At 35.6% G+C, this 13,208-nt stretch overlaps 1 protein-coding gene across 2 annotated transcripts in view; it reads left to right on the top strand.

Annotated features, from left to right (window-relative positions):
- The window catches only part of LOC132494636 (CD302 antigen), a 131,399-nt gene that overhangs the window by 33,325 nt on the left and 84,866 nt on the right, over positions 1-13,208 (top strand). For both annotated transcript variants that reach the window (XM_060105774.1, XM_060105772.1), the window contains exons 12-15: positions 101-300; positions 869-1,011; positions 12,056-12,137; positions 13,067-13,135. In XM_060105774.1, coding sequence (XP_059961757.1) covers positions 101-300; positions 869-1,011; positions 12,056-12,137; positions 13,067-13,135 — 494 coding nt within the window. The remainder of the gene's footprint in view (positions 1-100; positions 301-868; positions 1,012-12,055; positions 12,138-13,066; positions 13,136-13,208) is intronic.

The following is a 13,208-nucleotide window of genomic DNA, read 5'->3' as shown; positions in this document are numbered from 1 at the left end:
ACCCGCATCCCCTGCATTGGAAGGTGGATTCTTAACCACTGGACCACCAGGGAAGTCCCTTTAATGTTATTTTTAATTAAACTTTTCCGTTCAACCTCAGCTTCTCCAGGAGGATGTGTGGCTATGGCTACGGGAAAGTCTCTTGGAAAGTGGGAGGTAAAAGACTGCAGAAGCTTCAGAGCACTTTCAATTTGCAAGAAAATAAGTGAGCCACCTGAGCCTAAAGAAGCAGCCCCCAAGCCTGAAGACCCCTGTCCTGAAGGCTGGCATAGTTTCCCCTCAGGTCTTTCTTGTTATAAGGTAAAGTAATATTCTCATTCAATCCCTCAATGAAGCTATCTGTCTACTATCCTAGTCCATGTCTTTGTCCAAACTGTGCTCCTTCCCAGACATATACATCACCTACTGAAGTGTTTGGGAGCACAGAGTCCTTGTCAGGGTATCATTGAACCTCTGGTGTCAGATGACTCATTCCCGTATAAATTCATGTGCTACCCAAAAGAGCAGGGCCAGAGCCAGAACTGGCTCTTTCCTAGGGTTCTTTTGTTTTGGGAAATTGGGTGAGCTGCATGCCATGCTAATACTTCGCTTATGATTCTCATATCCCTTTAATTATTGTTGTCAAGGGAAGAGTTCTGTCACTTCTTACAAGTCAAAAATTTTACTTTAGGGTCCGTGTCAGTCTGGCCTCTAGTTGACACTTTCAGCAGGACCTGTCTGTGTCACAGTATATGGGCCTTTACCTATGTCTTTATTACACTTCTAAGAGTCCATTTCAGGGACCCACACATTTGACTGTAATCGACTTCGAAATTATGAATACTTTATGATTATACCAGGAAACAAATTAACATTATATTTTGTTAAGCTGTTTCATATAGAAAGAATTGTAAGAAAGAGGAACTGGGAAGAAGCTGAGAGATTCTGCCAAGCACTTGGAGGACACCTTCCTAGCTTCAGTCATATGGATGAAATAAAGAAATTTCTTCACTTTCTAACAGACCAGTTCAGGTAATACTTTTAGAATGAGATCTTCTCTGTTAAATTTTATGTCCTCTAGATATTCAGAATTGACATGTTTTATTATCTAAAAGGGTTATTCAGTACTTTAACAGTCATTCAACATCAAACATTTTTATGTGCAAGATGCTATGAGGGATTCAGAGATGAAGGAGACAGAGTCCCCACCCTTTGTGTAGTGTAATAATGTCCAGCAGTGGGGATAAGAAAAGTATGGTGGAAAAATCTAGAACATGAGTAAGAAGAGGCCATGGGAATTTAGAGGAGGGAGGAAGTGTTTCTGGGAGGTATAATTGGGGAAAATGTTATGAAGAAGGATGGTTCTTAGGAAGTAAGGTAATATTTGAAAGTTAAGATGGGAGAAAAAGCCAGGGAAAGCAGAACATAAGCAAAGGAACTGAGACTAGAATATACAGATATGGTGAAAGAGAAATGAGCCATAGAACTTAGCTAGAAAATGGAATTTGGGTATAAAATTAGAACACCCTTTCTTGCCAGGGAAGGAGTTTAATATTAAGTCAATAGGCAAAAAACAAACAAACAAAAACAAAGTGTGTGTGTGTGTGTGTGTGTGTGTGTGTGTGTGGAGAGAGAGAGAGAGAGAAAAACAGACAGACAGACAGACATGGTAGGTAGATGCAGAACAATTAATTATAAGGCTATTACAGCCCAGCTGGTAGAAAACTACATTGAAGACGGGCAGTAAGATGGGACAGTAAGGAAGTGATCAGAGATGTAACAAAGATGGAGTCAATAAGCCACTGTGATTTTGATGTTATGGAGAAGGAGGATTCCTGAATGGTTTTCTTGATGTCCTTAAAGATAATGTGGAGAAATGTGGGCCAGGTGTTGCTGCCATAGAGGGAATTTTTTCTGAAGCTTTGGGGACAATCATAGGTATGAGGGGCTTCTACTTCACAATTTATTTTTCCCCTCACTTTTTTTTGGTTTTCTTTTTTAAGGGAATGAACTTTTAAATTTATTTATTTATTTATTTTTGGCTGTGTCGGGTATTAGTTGCAGCATGCGGGATCTTTCATTGCAGCACATGGGCTCTTCGTTGCAGTGCACAGGCTTCTCTCTAGTTGTGGTGCACAGGCTCCAGAGAGCGTGGGCTCAGTAGTTGTGGTGCACAGGCTCTCTAGTTGTGGTGTGCAGGCTCCAGAGAGCATGGGCTCAGTAGTTGCGGCACACAGGCTCTGTAGTTGTGGTGCCCGGGCTCCAGAGAGCGTGGGCTCAGTAGTTGCGGCGCACAGGCTCTGTAGTTGTGGCGTGCAGGCTCCAGAGTGTGGGGGCTCAGTAGTTGCAGCGCGAGGGCTTAGTTGCCCTGTGGCATGTGGGATCTTATTTCCCAGACCAGGGATCAAACCTGCGTCCCCTGCATTGGAAGGCAGATTCTTAGCCACTGGACCACAAGGGAAGTCCCTCCCCTCACTTTTTGAATCAAAAAGAAGACCAGAACTTGTAAATCAAGGATTGAGGGTATACCAGGCAAAATTATGGAAAAGAAATCACCACCTGGACACATCCTAGTGAATACTTTCCTGATCATTTTGACTCAAAAAAACAAAGACTTCAAAGAAAAATAGCAAAAATAAAACAGGTACCAAAACACAAAATCCAGCTAGCCTTCTTCTCTAGGACATTAAATATAAGAAGGCATTTTAAAAACTGACATCTAAAGAGTTTTGAACTGGAAAATGTGGGCAATGTGTTGATCTTAGTTCCCAGTTGTGTGGTTTTTCATTTGTGAAGATAGTAATTGATAATGCTCCCTACTTGAAAAAAATTTCAGACGTATTCCAGTTGAGAGATGAATAAAAATCAAAACACATGAACAGGTATTTTGTTGTTAAAGAATTAGAAGGAAGAATACATAACATAAAAACATAGCCCCAGTCTAAATAATGCAATATATGTAGTTATAAAATTACCCTAAATTATCCTAAATTTAGAATGTAATTATCCTAAATTCTGAAAGAGAAACAAGAATATTTTAATAAAACCAGGTGTTAACTCTGGTTAATACCAGAGTTTATAACTCTGTTTATAAATAAAAACTGAGATGTAAAGAGATAAAAGGGTTGTGAAAACTGAAAGTATAATAAATTCTTCATTTTACCTGGAAATCATATTTAGAAACACAGTTTGTATTTTTTTTAACTGTAAAGAGATGTTCATCTACTGAATATGTAATGAGTGGGGAAAAAAAGGCCCATACAGCAAATTATAAAGCAATAAAATAACAAAGCATAAAGTCCAGCATAAAGAAGATGACAGAAGACCAAATGTATCCATTATCCGTTATGTTTAAGTCCAAGTTTGCAAATGTGTTTGGTAATGAAACCCAACTCTATGCTGTTGAAAGATACCTAAAACAAATCTTGCCAATTAGTACCTTTCCAGCCCAAGGAGTATTATGTTCTTTTCCTGGAAGGAAGGGACCACAAAGTGTTTCAGAATCAAAACATTTTGATAAAATCCATATTTTTTGACACTCCTTTTAAAATTAAAACAACTGGCAACATTTTCATATTGCAGCAATAATTAGTGCTGATTAGCCAATGGCCCACCAGAATGTGGCATCACTCTCCAATTTGTTATGGTCTCCAATTTATTACTCCTTGGCCACTTCACTTATGTTATTTTATTTCTTTATAATTTGCTGCATGGGCCTTATTCACCCAAGTAGCATTGAGTTAATAATCACAAACTTAATGCAAAAATTAGAATGGGAAAATTAAAATAATGGGCAAAATTATATTGTGTAAATGTAAACGAAAAAGCTACAGTTGTAGTATTAATATTAGATAAAATACAATTGAAGTAAAAAGACATTAAATGGGAAAATGAGATCTTATTATTGATTAAAGGTACTATCTACAGTGAAGTTATAATAGTCAAGAACCTTTACACACTTAAAAGGTATCAAAATGCATAAAGCAAAAATATTAATTATATTACTAAAATTTTTCAATAAAAAATAGTAATGAGAGACTCTAACACTCATCTCATTTATCGACGAATGAGACAGGCAAAATAGAAATAACATAGAAAATATGAATAGTATAATTAAGGTTGATTTAATAATATCCTCTTTATTTATAGATTAAAAAGTCTGTATATACTTCCTCTTCAAGCTCTTTGCCTGGATCACTTAAAATAATGGATCTATTAAGCTAAAAAAAAAAAAAAAAAAAACCCTAACATTTCAAAGTGGTAAAATTATACAAGTTACATTAGAAGTGAAATCAAATCCCCTTCACCTAAAAATTCAGTGTTTTTAAAAATATTTTCATTGGAGTATAGTTGATTTACAATGTTGTGTTAGTTTCAGGTGTACAACGAAGTGAATCAGTTATACGTATACATATATCCACTCTTTTAGATTCTTTTCCCAAATAGGTCATTACAGAGTATTGAGTAGAGTTCCCTGTGTTATACAGTACATCCTTATTAGTTATCCATTTTATATATAGTAATGTGTATGTATCAATCCCAGTTCCCAATTTATTCCATCCCCCACCCTTTCCCCCCGGTAACCATAAGTTTATTTTCTACATTTGTGACTCTTATTTACAAAATAAACATTCAGTGTTTTTAAGAACTCTTTTGGCAAGTAAATCAAAACTGTATAGATGATAATAAAAACACTCATTCTGAAATTCATGAGATATAACCAAAGCTATAGCTGGAGGTACATTAATAGCTTTAAGGGCTTTAATTATTAAACAAAAATAATGAAAATAAGCATTCAGCTAAAAGTGAAAATATTTATCAACATAAATAAAAGGAAACCAAAAGAAAGAACCTAATAAAGATAAAAGTGAAATGAATGAATTAGAAACTAGAAAAGCAGTAGAACTGACAAATCCTAGAGTTTTATCTCTAGAAATAAAACTACAAAACAGAGGAAAAATATCTACTGATGACTAAATCATGAAAACAAAAAAGAAAACAGATACTTAAAATGAAACCTAAGTAAGAGATTATAAAATCCTTTCAATGGAGAATTTTTTTAATTGGTAAGAATCCTATGCATAATTCTATGTTATTATAATGAAATTATTAAAGTGAACAATATCTAGGGAAATATGAATTAGTATATAATTGATTTAATAAGTGGAAACCCAGTAATCCAATAGCCATGGAAAAAATGGAAAAAGTTAACAAAGAATTTCTTCCAAGAAAAAGATAGGAACTACATATATGGTTTTATATGTGAATTCCTTCATATTTTAAAAAATAGATCATTACCACGTATTTCAGTAGTACAACCAAGAGATTGTATTCCATTACATAGAAACTGGTGTAAGCATTCAGTTTATTTCACAAATAGTCTAATTCTGATATGATAACCTGTCAAAGATAGCACAAAGAATTATAGACCAACCTCATATCTAGACTTGAAAAAGTAAATACTAACAAGGGGTACAATAAAAAACACAGATATACTGCTTATTGTGTGCCAGATAATGTCCTAAGTATTTTCTACTAACTAATCCTTACAATGGCCTATGAGGTAGGTTACTATGCCCATTTTATCTAAATGGGGATATGGAGACACAGAGAAGTAAAACAACTTGCCCAAGGTTATATAGTTAGTAAATAAAGGATCCAATATATGAACCCATTAAAGCCCACTTTCTTAACCGACTGTGTTATAGTACCTCAAAATAACATGCCTTGATTGTGTAGGATTTCTTCCAAGAGTACAAGGTTGGGCCAGTATTAGGAACTCTATATATCTAGTCAAATACGTGATCATCTTAATAGGTGCTGAAAATGCATCTGGTAAAATTCACTATTCATTCCTGGTTTTATATATAAATATATACTTAACATATTTAATTGATATAATTAACACATAATTTCTTATTAAATTAAAAATAGAAGTGTAGTTCAACCAATAGCCATATGACACAATGATTAAACATTAAATGCATTTCCATGAAAGTCAGAAAAAAGGTAAAGATGCCTAGTATCATCACTTTTGATGATCTTTGTTTGGAACTTATCCCCTGTTCATTAAGATTTAAAAAAACATTACAACATGCAAGTATTTGTAATGTATTAAGTGGGAAGAAAGGCAAATTATAAAAGGGTAGAAGATATACTATTTACATCAAAAAGTAGACTGTAAAAATACGTCAGAAAAGATCATCGTTGTTACCTCTGGAAGATAGATTTTGAACGCGTGTTTAATGTTTGAACATTTTTCCACATTTTCCAGATTTGCATTAATATGCTAATGATTGTATTTTCTTCATTAAAGCAAGTAAAGTCTCACTACAGTGTGCTTGGAATCTGATGAAAAATACAATACATGTGTTCCATAAACAATCATTTATTAAGCATCTGTTGTATAATTTCTAATACTTTAAACTTCATTTTTTAGCGTTAGAAATTAATATACAAAATTTCATTGCACACTAAGCTAATTTAAATATACAAACTCTTAAGTTTCTTTTGAGGTGTTTCTTAGCTACTGCCCACAACCTTGAGAGTAGAGTATAATGAATGCAATATTCAGACCGAATCTTTCCAGACATACATTTATTAAACAGTCATTGAAGCAGGCAAAAAACATGTTATATAACCTGTCTAGTAAGCTTACAACATCCTGGTAGTCTGTCCTTTTAGGTTCCAGTAACCATCTTGCATGGAAGGCTCATTTGAGGTAAATGTGACAATGTTCCAGAAGCAGGATTCTTCTGTTCCCACTATAGTTGGCATCAGGCAGTCCCAGTCACCTGACCCAATGACTGGACATGGGACCATTAAAAGATCAGGCCCCAGGGCTTCCCTGGTTGTGCAGTGGTTAAGAATCTGCCTGCCAATGCATGGGACATGGGCTTGAGCCCTGGTGCAGGAAGATCCCACATGCCGCGGAGCAACTAAGCCCGTGCGCTATAACTACTGAGCCTGTTCTCTAGAGCCCGCGAGCCACAACTACTGAGCCTGCGCTCTAGAGCCCATGCTCCGCAACAAGAGAAGCCCCTGCAGCGAGAAGCTCGTGTGCTGCCACGAAGAGTAACCCCCGCTCGCCGCAACTAGAGAAAGCCCGCGCGCAGCAACAAAGACCCAACGCAACCTAAAATAAATAAATTTTTTTAAAAAAGAGGGATCAGACCGCAGATCCATTTCCAGTGGTACAGGATACCAGCCTCACCAGATTCTAATACCCTTTCATGAAGAGTGAGAGTGTCCCTAAGTATTTTTAGCTATTCCTCGTATCTTCAGTTTTACCAGTGAGTGCCCATTTCTAAGATCATGCTGATTAACAAGCTTCTAAGTTTGCTGATATTAACCTATTTCTGACATTTACTCTGCTAACAACCGAAGTATCAAGTACGACTTTTGGACTGCAGACTCCCTTGTGGTGGCTGCCTCTGGAACATAACTTTTCTAATACCCTGCTGACCCTCCCTGAAGAGAGAATTTCAGCCGGGCAGCTTGCTAGACCCTAGATCTCAAGCTTGACGCACACAATATCATACTGTCTAAGCTAAAGTATTTTTAAGGAAAATACTGAGATAAACAAACTGGGTTTTGAATCAAGTCCCTAACCCAGCAAGAGGTTAGGAACCTTTAAGTGGTTCGGGGAGCCATGGATAAGTACTAAGCAATGAGGTTGTGGATATAGTCAGCCCTCCATATCTACACGTTTTCACATCCGCAGATTCAATCAACTTCAGATCGAAAATATTTGAAAAAAATTCTGGAAAGTTCCAAAAAACAAAACTTGAATTTGCCTCATGTTGGCAACTATTTACGTAGTATTTAAACTGTTTTAGGTATAATAAGTAATCTAAAAATAAAGTATACAGGAGGACATGTTTAGGTTACGTGCAAATACTGCATCATTTTATATAAGGGACTTGAGCATCTTTGGATTTTGGTATGAGGGAGGTCCTGGAACCAATCCCCTGTGGATTCCAAGCGGCAACTGTATTTGTGGGAATCAGTTGATGAAAAATGGAATATCTATGATATAAATGATCATTAAGAGCTTCTATATACAGAACAAATTACACTAGAAAACAAAAGTCTGAGAGGTAATTAAGGACTCTTTCTTGATTTTTTAATTTCTAATCACACTTGATGAGTTCTCCCCCTCAATTAAAAATTAATACAGGTTTATTATGTAAAATTGGGGAATGTAAAAAATGATAATGAAGAAAATTAAAATCACCTCAAATCCTAGCTCCTAGTTATAAACATAGTTAACATTTTGTGTAAATCTTTTCCATTTTCTTCTATTCCTATCATATAGTTAATTTTCTACAGAATATACAATGTTTAGGTTTTTTCTGATCACAGAGGAAATGTATATTGAATTTAGAAAACAGAAGAGCACAAAGGAAAAACACATCACTGTAATCCCTTCACTCATAGGGACTATATTTTATTTGTACTCATCCTAGCAGCTAATATAGTACCATGTATTAAGCAGACTATAATGTCTGCTTAATACGTGCTCCATTAATAGATCATTTGCCCATGCTATATTTAGACAACATATTCTAAAACTTATTCAATATTATAAACATGGCTTGAAGGGAAGAAAGGAAGCCAGCCCATTTATATCAGAAAATGATTCTAAAGCTTATTCCTTGAACACCCTAGCTTTTTATTGCAGGGATTGACCTTTCTCAGCAAGACGTCCATTGCCCAAATTGTGTTTTGCCTGCCGAGGAATAAGGTCAGATTACTGCTCTACTTCTCACAATCTAAGTTCCATGTCTCTGTATTTCAATGAAAAGGGTTCATGGTGCACCAGATCATTAAGGCTCTAAAATCTTTGCAACTCTTAACAGCAGCCCACCAGGGAAAGCCACTGTAGAACAAAAGTAGTTTTAGGATTAGGGAAGAAAGCCTTGTTTGCAGTGCGATTGCTGCTGTGTGCACTACCTCCAGTGATGTGGCATGAGTGGATTTGGATATAAATCTAAGGCTTTGCAGACTAAGCGCCCTCATCAAATAGTGTTTATTGGGGGTTATGGTTGAGGTGCTGTTTTCCTTAGGAACCAGATGCAGCAGGAAATTTGATTGAGAGTAGAAATTTTAACGCAAATACACAAAGTAACCTTTCATGCAATGTCTTCTTAACCTCATAGTCTTAAAACCATATACTTAGAGTTTGGAGCAGAAGAAATTTATATACAGAGGGAAGTTTTCAGTTTGATTTAATTCCTCAGTTATGATCCATTTCTTCCCACAAATTTTTTTTCTTCCCTCGAATTTTTGAAAATCCACATTAGAGGTGTGCAACAATTAATGTGATTTCCAATTTCTTCTTCTCTTTACCTACAGACAAATCAGGCCAAACCAAGAAGAAGTTACAAATGAGGAAATATTTTCCACCTCTTACCACACACACAAAAAAACCCCACAAGTAGCTACTATTTATATATTTATAACCAACTAATAAATCTCTTGAAATGGAAGCTGAAAACTATAAAGGTCTGGGTTGCAATGAAGTTCAGTCTCAGAAAGTAGTGAAGATGAGAAGCTTTGGACAACGGGACAAACTCCTCTCTAGGAAACTGTTCTCTGAGATGCAGCAGAGGAGGCAGAAATGGGCTTGAAAGCAGAGGTTTCTAAGGGAAGATGGGGAGCTAAGAGCAGACTGAGTGGAAATGGTGGGGACAGACCCCTAAAGAAGCTTTCTGTGGGAGCTGCCTATAGAGTAAATGCAGATGGCAAATGATCTTTGATCATCTTCCAGTCGTACTGTTGATTGTGCAAAGAAGATAAAATATCTAATGCTTACTTTAGGGAAACACAAAATTCCGCACAAATTCTCCAGGCCCAAATACATAATCTACAAAAATTAGAAGGAAATGAAGTTTGAGGAAGCAAACTTGACCTCCTCTTTATTTTAGCTGTCTGACTTTAATTATAATGTATATGGCAATTATCTAGACCTGGTGGTTTAGAAATCCAGCAATTGGGAAGTGTGATACATTTGGAAGTCTGTAGGAAAGCTCTGATTAGTTGAAGACACAAACTGCAAAATCCTTTTTTAGCTGCTAAATTCAAACTAGACTTAATTGTCTCCACTGGATTTATCTTAACTCTGCAAATTGGTAATCTTTCTTTCTGAAAGAAAACAGTAAAACAATAAAAACTGAAAGGGGACTGCCCTCATATTCCATTGCAGTAAGTTGAAAAGCTTGAGGTTGGTAAGGTGAAAAACATGCTTATTGATGTTAAAATATGAGGGAATGTTGAACAGAGGAAAGAGACGAAGAAAAGCAATTATTTCATTAAAAAGTGAGAAATTAATTTAAAATTAAGTTTGTTCCTGCCTTGGATTCACTGGCAAATATTTTTAAATGCAAAGTTACTCTATTTCCCAGCAGTCCTGTAACTGTAGTTCCATATGTTCCATATATTCTACTGAGCTTGAGAGTAGGGATTAACTTTAGATTTGGATTCTACCCCTTTTCTAATATGTGTTCTATTTATACTTAGCATTTATGTATGCATTGTTTTGCATATATAACATTCACTCATGTACTGGTGGTACATGACATATACAATCAGAAGGTTAAATTATATGGAAATAACCAGCATCACCAACCCACCACCCCCTCCCCCCAAAAATTGCATGGTAAATGGTCTACTTTTTAAGGCCTAAGAAGTATACTATATTTTAGAGAGTATTTTCAATGAAGTTAGAGGTGGAGAAATTTCTTATGGTTATATCACTTCAATTTATTGAAAATATCTCCCTGGTTAGAGTATAAGTTTAATTGAGGGGAAGGGATCACTTACAATGTATGTCCCTGCCTCTATATGTTGTTGTATGTATTCTTCCTTGGAATGCCTATCCTTTCTCTGCTCAGCCAACCTGAATACTGGCACCTGGTAAACACTCAGATTATGGCTCAAAAGAAATGTTGGCAATTCTTCAAAGACTGTCTTTTGTCCTACTAACTCTACAAAATGTTTCCTGACTTCCTACAGTCCACAGTGACCTCTCCTTTTTCTGAAATTTTTGTAGTGCTTAAAATGTATGCAAATTTTTATCATTTGATGTTTTTCAAAAATGGTCTCATATTTTCTTTGTTCATATACATCTTGTCTCCCTGACTAGTTTATATGCCACTTGAGGGTAGATATTATGTCTTGTACTTCTCTGTATCATCATTGCACATAGCTCAATGCCTTGTACATAAAAGCATAATAGTTATGACGGTTAAATATATTCACTTAAGTGATTGCTTAATTATATTGCTCTGGTATAACCCATGGAGTTTGGTATTTAGAAAATATTGATACTTGAATGCTTGTTTTACTTTAAACTTAGTGGGCAAAGGGAATTAAATTTTTTTTTAAATCTCATTTAATAAAAGTTTAGCCAAGCCAAAGGTTAGCCAGGTTCTTCATTTTAAAGAAAAGATACTTGATAGTTATAGACAAATGCTTTATGGAAATGCTATGGTTATTTTTGTATCTGAAAACATTATCTAATATTGAAGCTCTGCAGTAAAAGTTTTGAAATAATCATATACTTTTTTTCCCTCCTAAGTTTTTCAAAGCAGAATAGTTTTTGTCTTTCATATGAAGAAAATAACATAAAATTTAGTTTTTAAAAGTCTGGTACTTTTTTTTTTTTTTTTTTTGCGACACGCAGGCCTCTCACTGTTGAGGCCTCTCCCGTTGCGGAGCACAGGCTCCGGACGCACAGGCTCAGCGGCCATGGCTCACGGGCCCAGCCACTCCGCGGCATGTGGGATCTTCCCGGACTGGGGCACGAACCCGTGTCCCCTGCATCGGCAGGCGGACTCTCAACCACTGTGCCACCAGGGAAGCCCAAAAGTCTGGTACTTTTTTGATAGCTACCCTGTAAATAGGGTTCAGTTTCATTTCAGGAGACTTGTTTATATAGCTTGAAACTGTTTCTCAGTTAGTGAGAAGGTCTTCTGAATAAACTTACATGTCTTAAGCATTTTAGACCTGTGGATGCTAAATGTTTTTGCCAAATCCTGTGCTCAAATTTTCTTAACACTTCCTTTTCACATAGTGACCAGCGTTGGCTTTGGATAGGTTTGAATAAAAGGAGCCCTGACTTACAAGGATCCTGGCAATGGAGTGATCATACACCAGTGAGTTTAATCTTTCTCGTTTAGGATAATGTGGAAAGAGTATTTATTTCAATAACAAGAAAGTTGATTGTTAATTAATATAGCCATACAACCATTAAATTATGTAGATGTATCTTTATTGAAATGGAAATAGATTCATATATATGAAGTGGGGAAAAATAAGTTACTAATCTCACTTTTATTAAAAAAATAACCATACACATAGTCTCTCTACATATAATCCAAAAAACATAAAAATATAGATATATAAATATAGCGGTCATTTTGGGGTAGTAAAAGTGATTTTTTTCTTTTTCTTTGTTTTTTTTTTTTCCTTTATTTTCATAATGAGCAACGTTTATTTTTAAAAACATGAGTTATATAAAAAAGAAAGAATTTTAATTGGAGGAAACAATTCAGGAGAACCTTAAATAGTCCTTAAATGTTATTTCAAATGTTTACATTATCCTAAGGAGAGGTTTTAGGTAACACTTAGAGGAGCAAATTATTCTCAGGTATTAAATATTTGCTCCACATTACCGTTGTGTCAAGCAAGTCATTGTGTATTCTTTCAAAATGTAAAATTCCTTAACCTCATTTTCAATTTGGAGCATATCCAAGAATAGTCAATCGAATAACTAACATTTCAACACATGCATTTAAAAAAGGTATTTTGCAAGCTCCTGATTCTTTATGACTCCAACTGTGAACTTAATACATGATTAACCTCCACTTCTGAAACCGTAGCCTCCTTTGTTTGGAAACTGAAGACCTCATGGCATTTTATAAGTCCTCACGTGATTTGGCATCCTGACATAAAAAAGAAATGAAAAAGTTTTCCTCCCTTGGCATATGAACACACTTGAGTTATTAAAGCTGCCTAAATTACATCTAAATTGCAAATATTTATACATCAGTCTTAAATTCTGAAGCCTCTCTTGTCTTTTAAGGTGTCTACTATTATCACGGCAAATGAGTTTCAGCAGGATTATGATATCAGAGACTGTGCTGCTGTCAAGGTCAGTACAATGCTGGAAAATCTGCATATTTAAAAAATAAATCTGGCAGTATGTGCAGTCAGGCAACAGATCC

The sequence above is a fragment of the Mesoplodon densirostris genome, chromosome 8 (assembly GCF_025265405.1).
Source record: "Mesoplodon densirostris isolate mMesDen1 chromosome 8, mMesDen1 primary haplotype, whole genome shotgun sequence".
Taxonomy (NCBI): Eukaryota; Metazoa; Chordata; class Mammalia; order Artiodactyla; family Ziphiidae; genus Mesoplodon; species Mesoplodon densirostris.
This window is presented reverse-complemented; position numbering and strand designations above follow the sequence as displayed.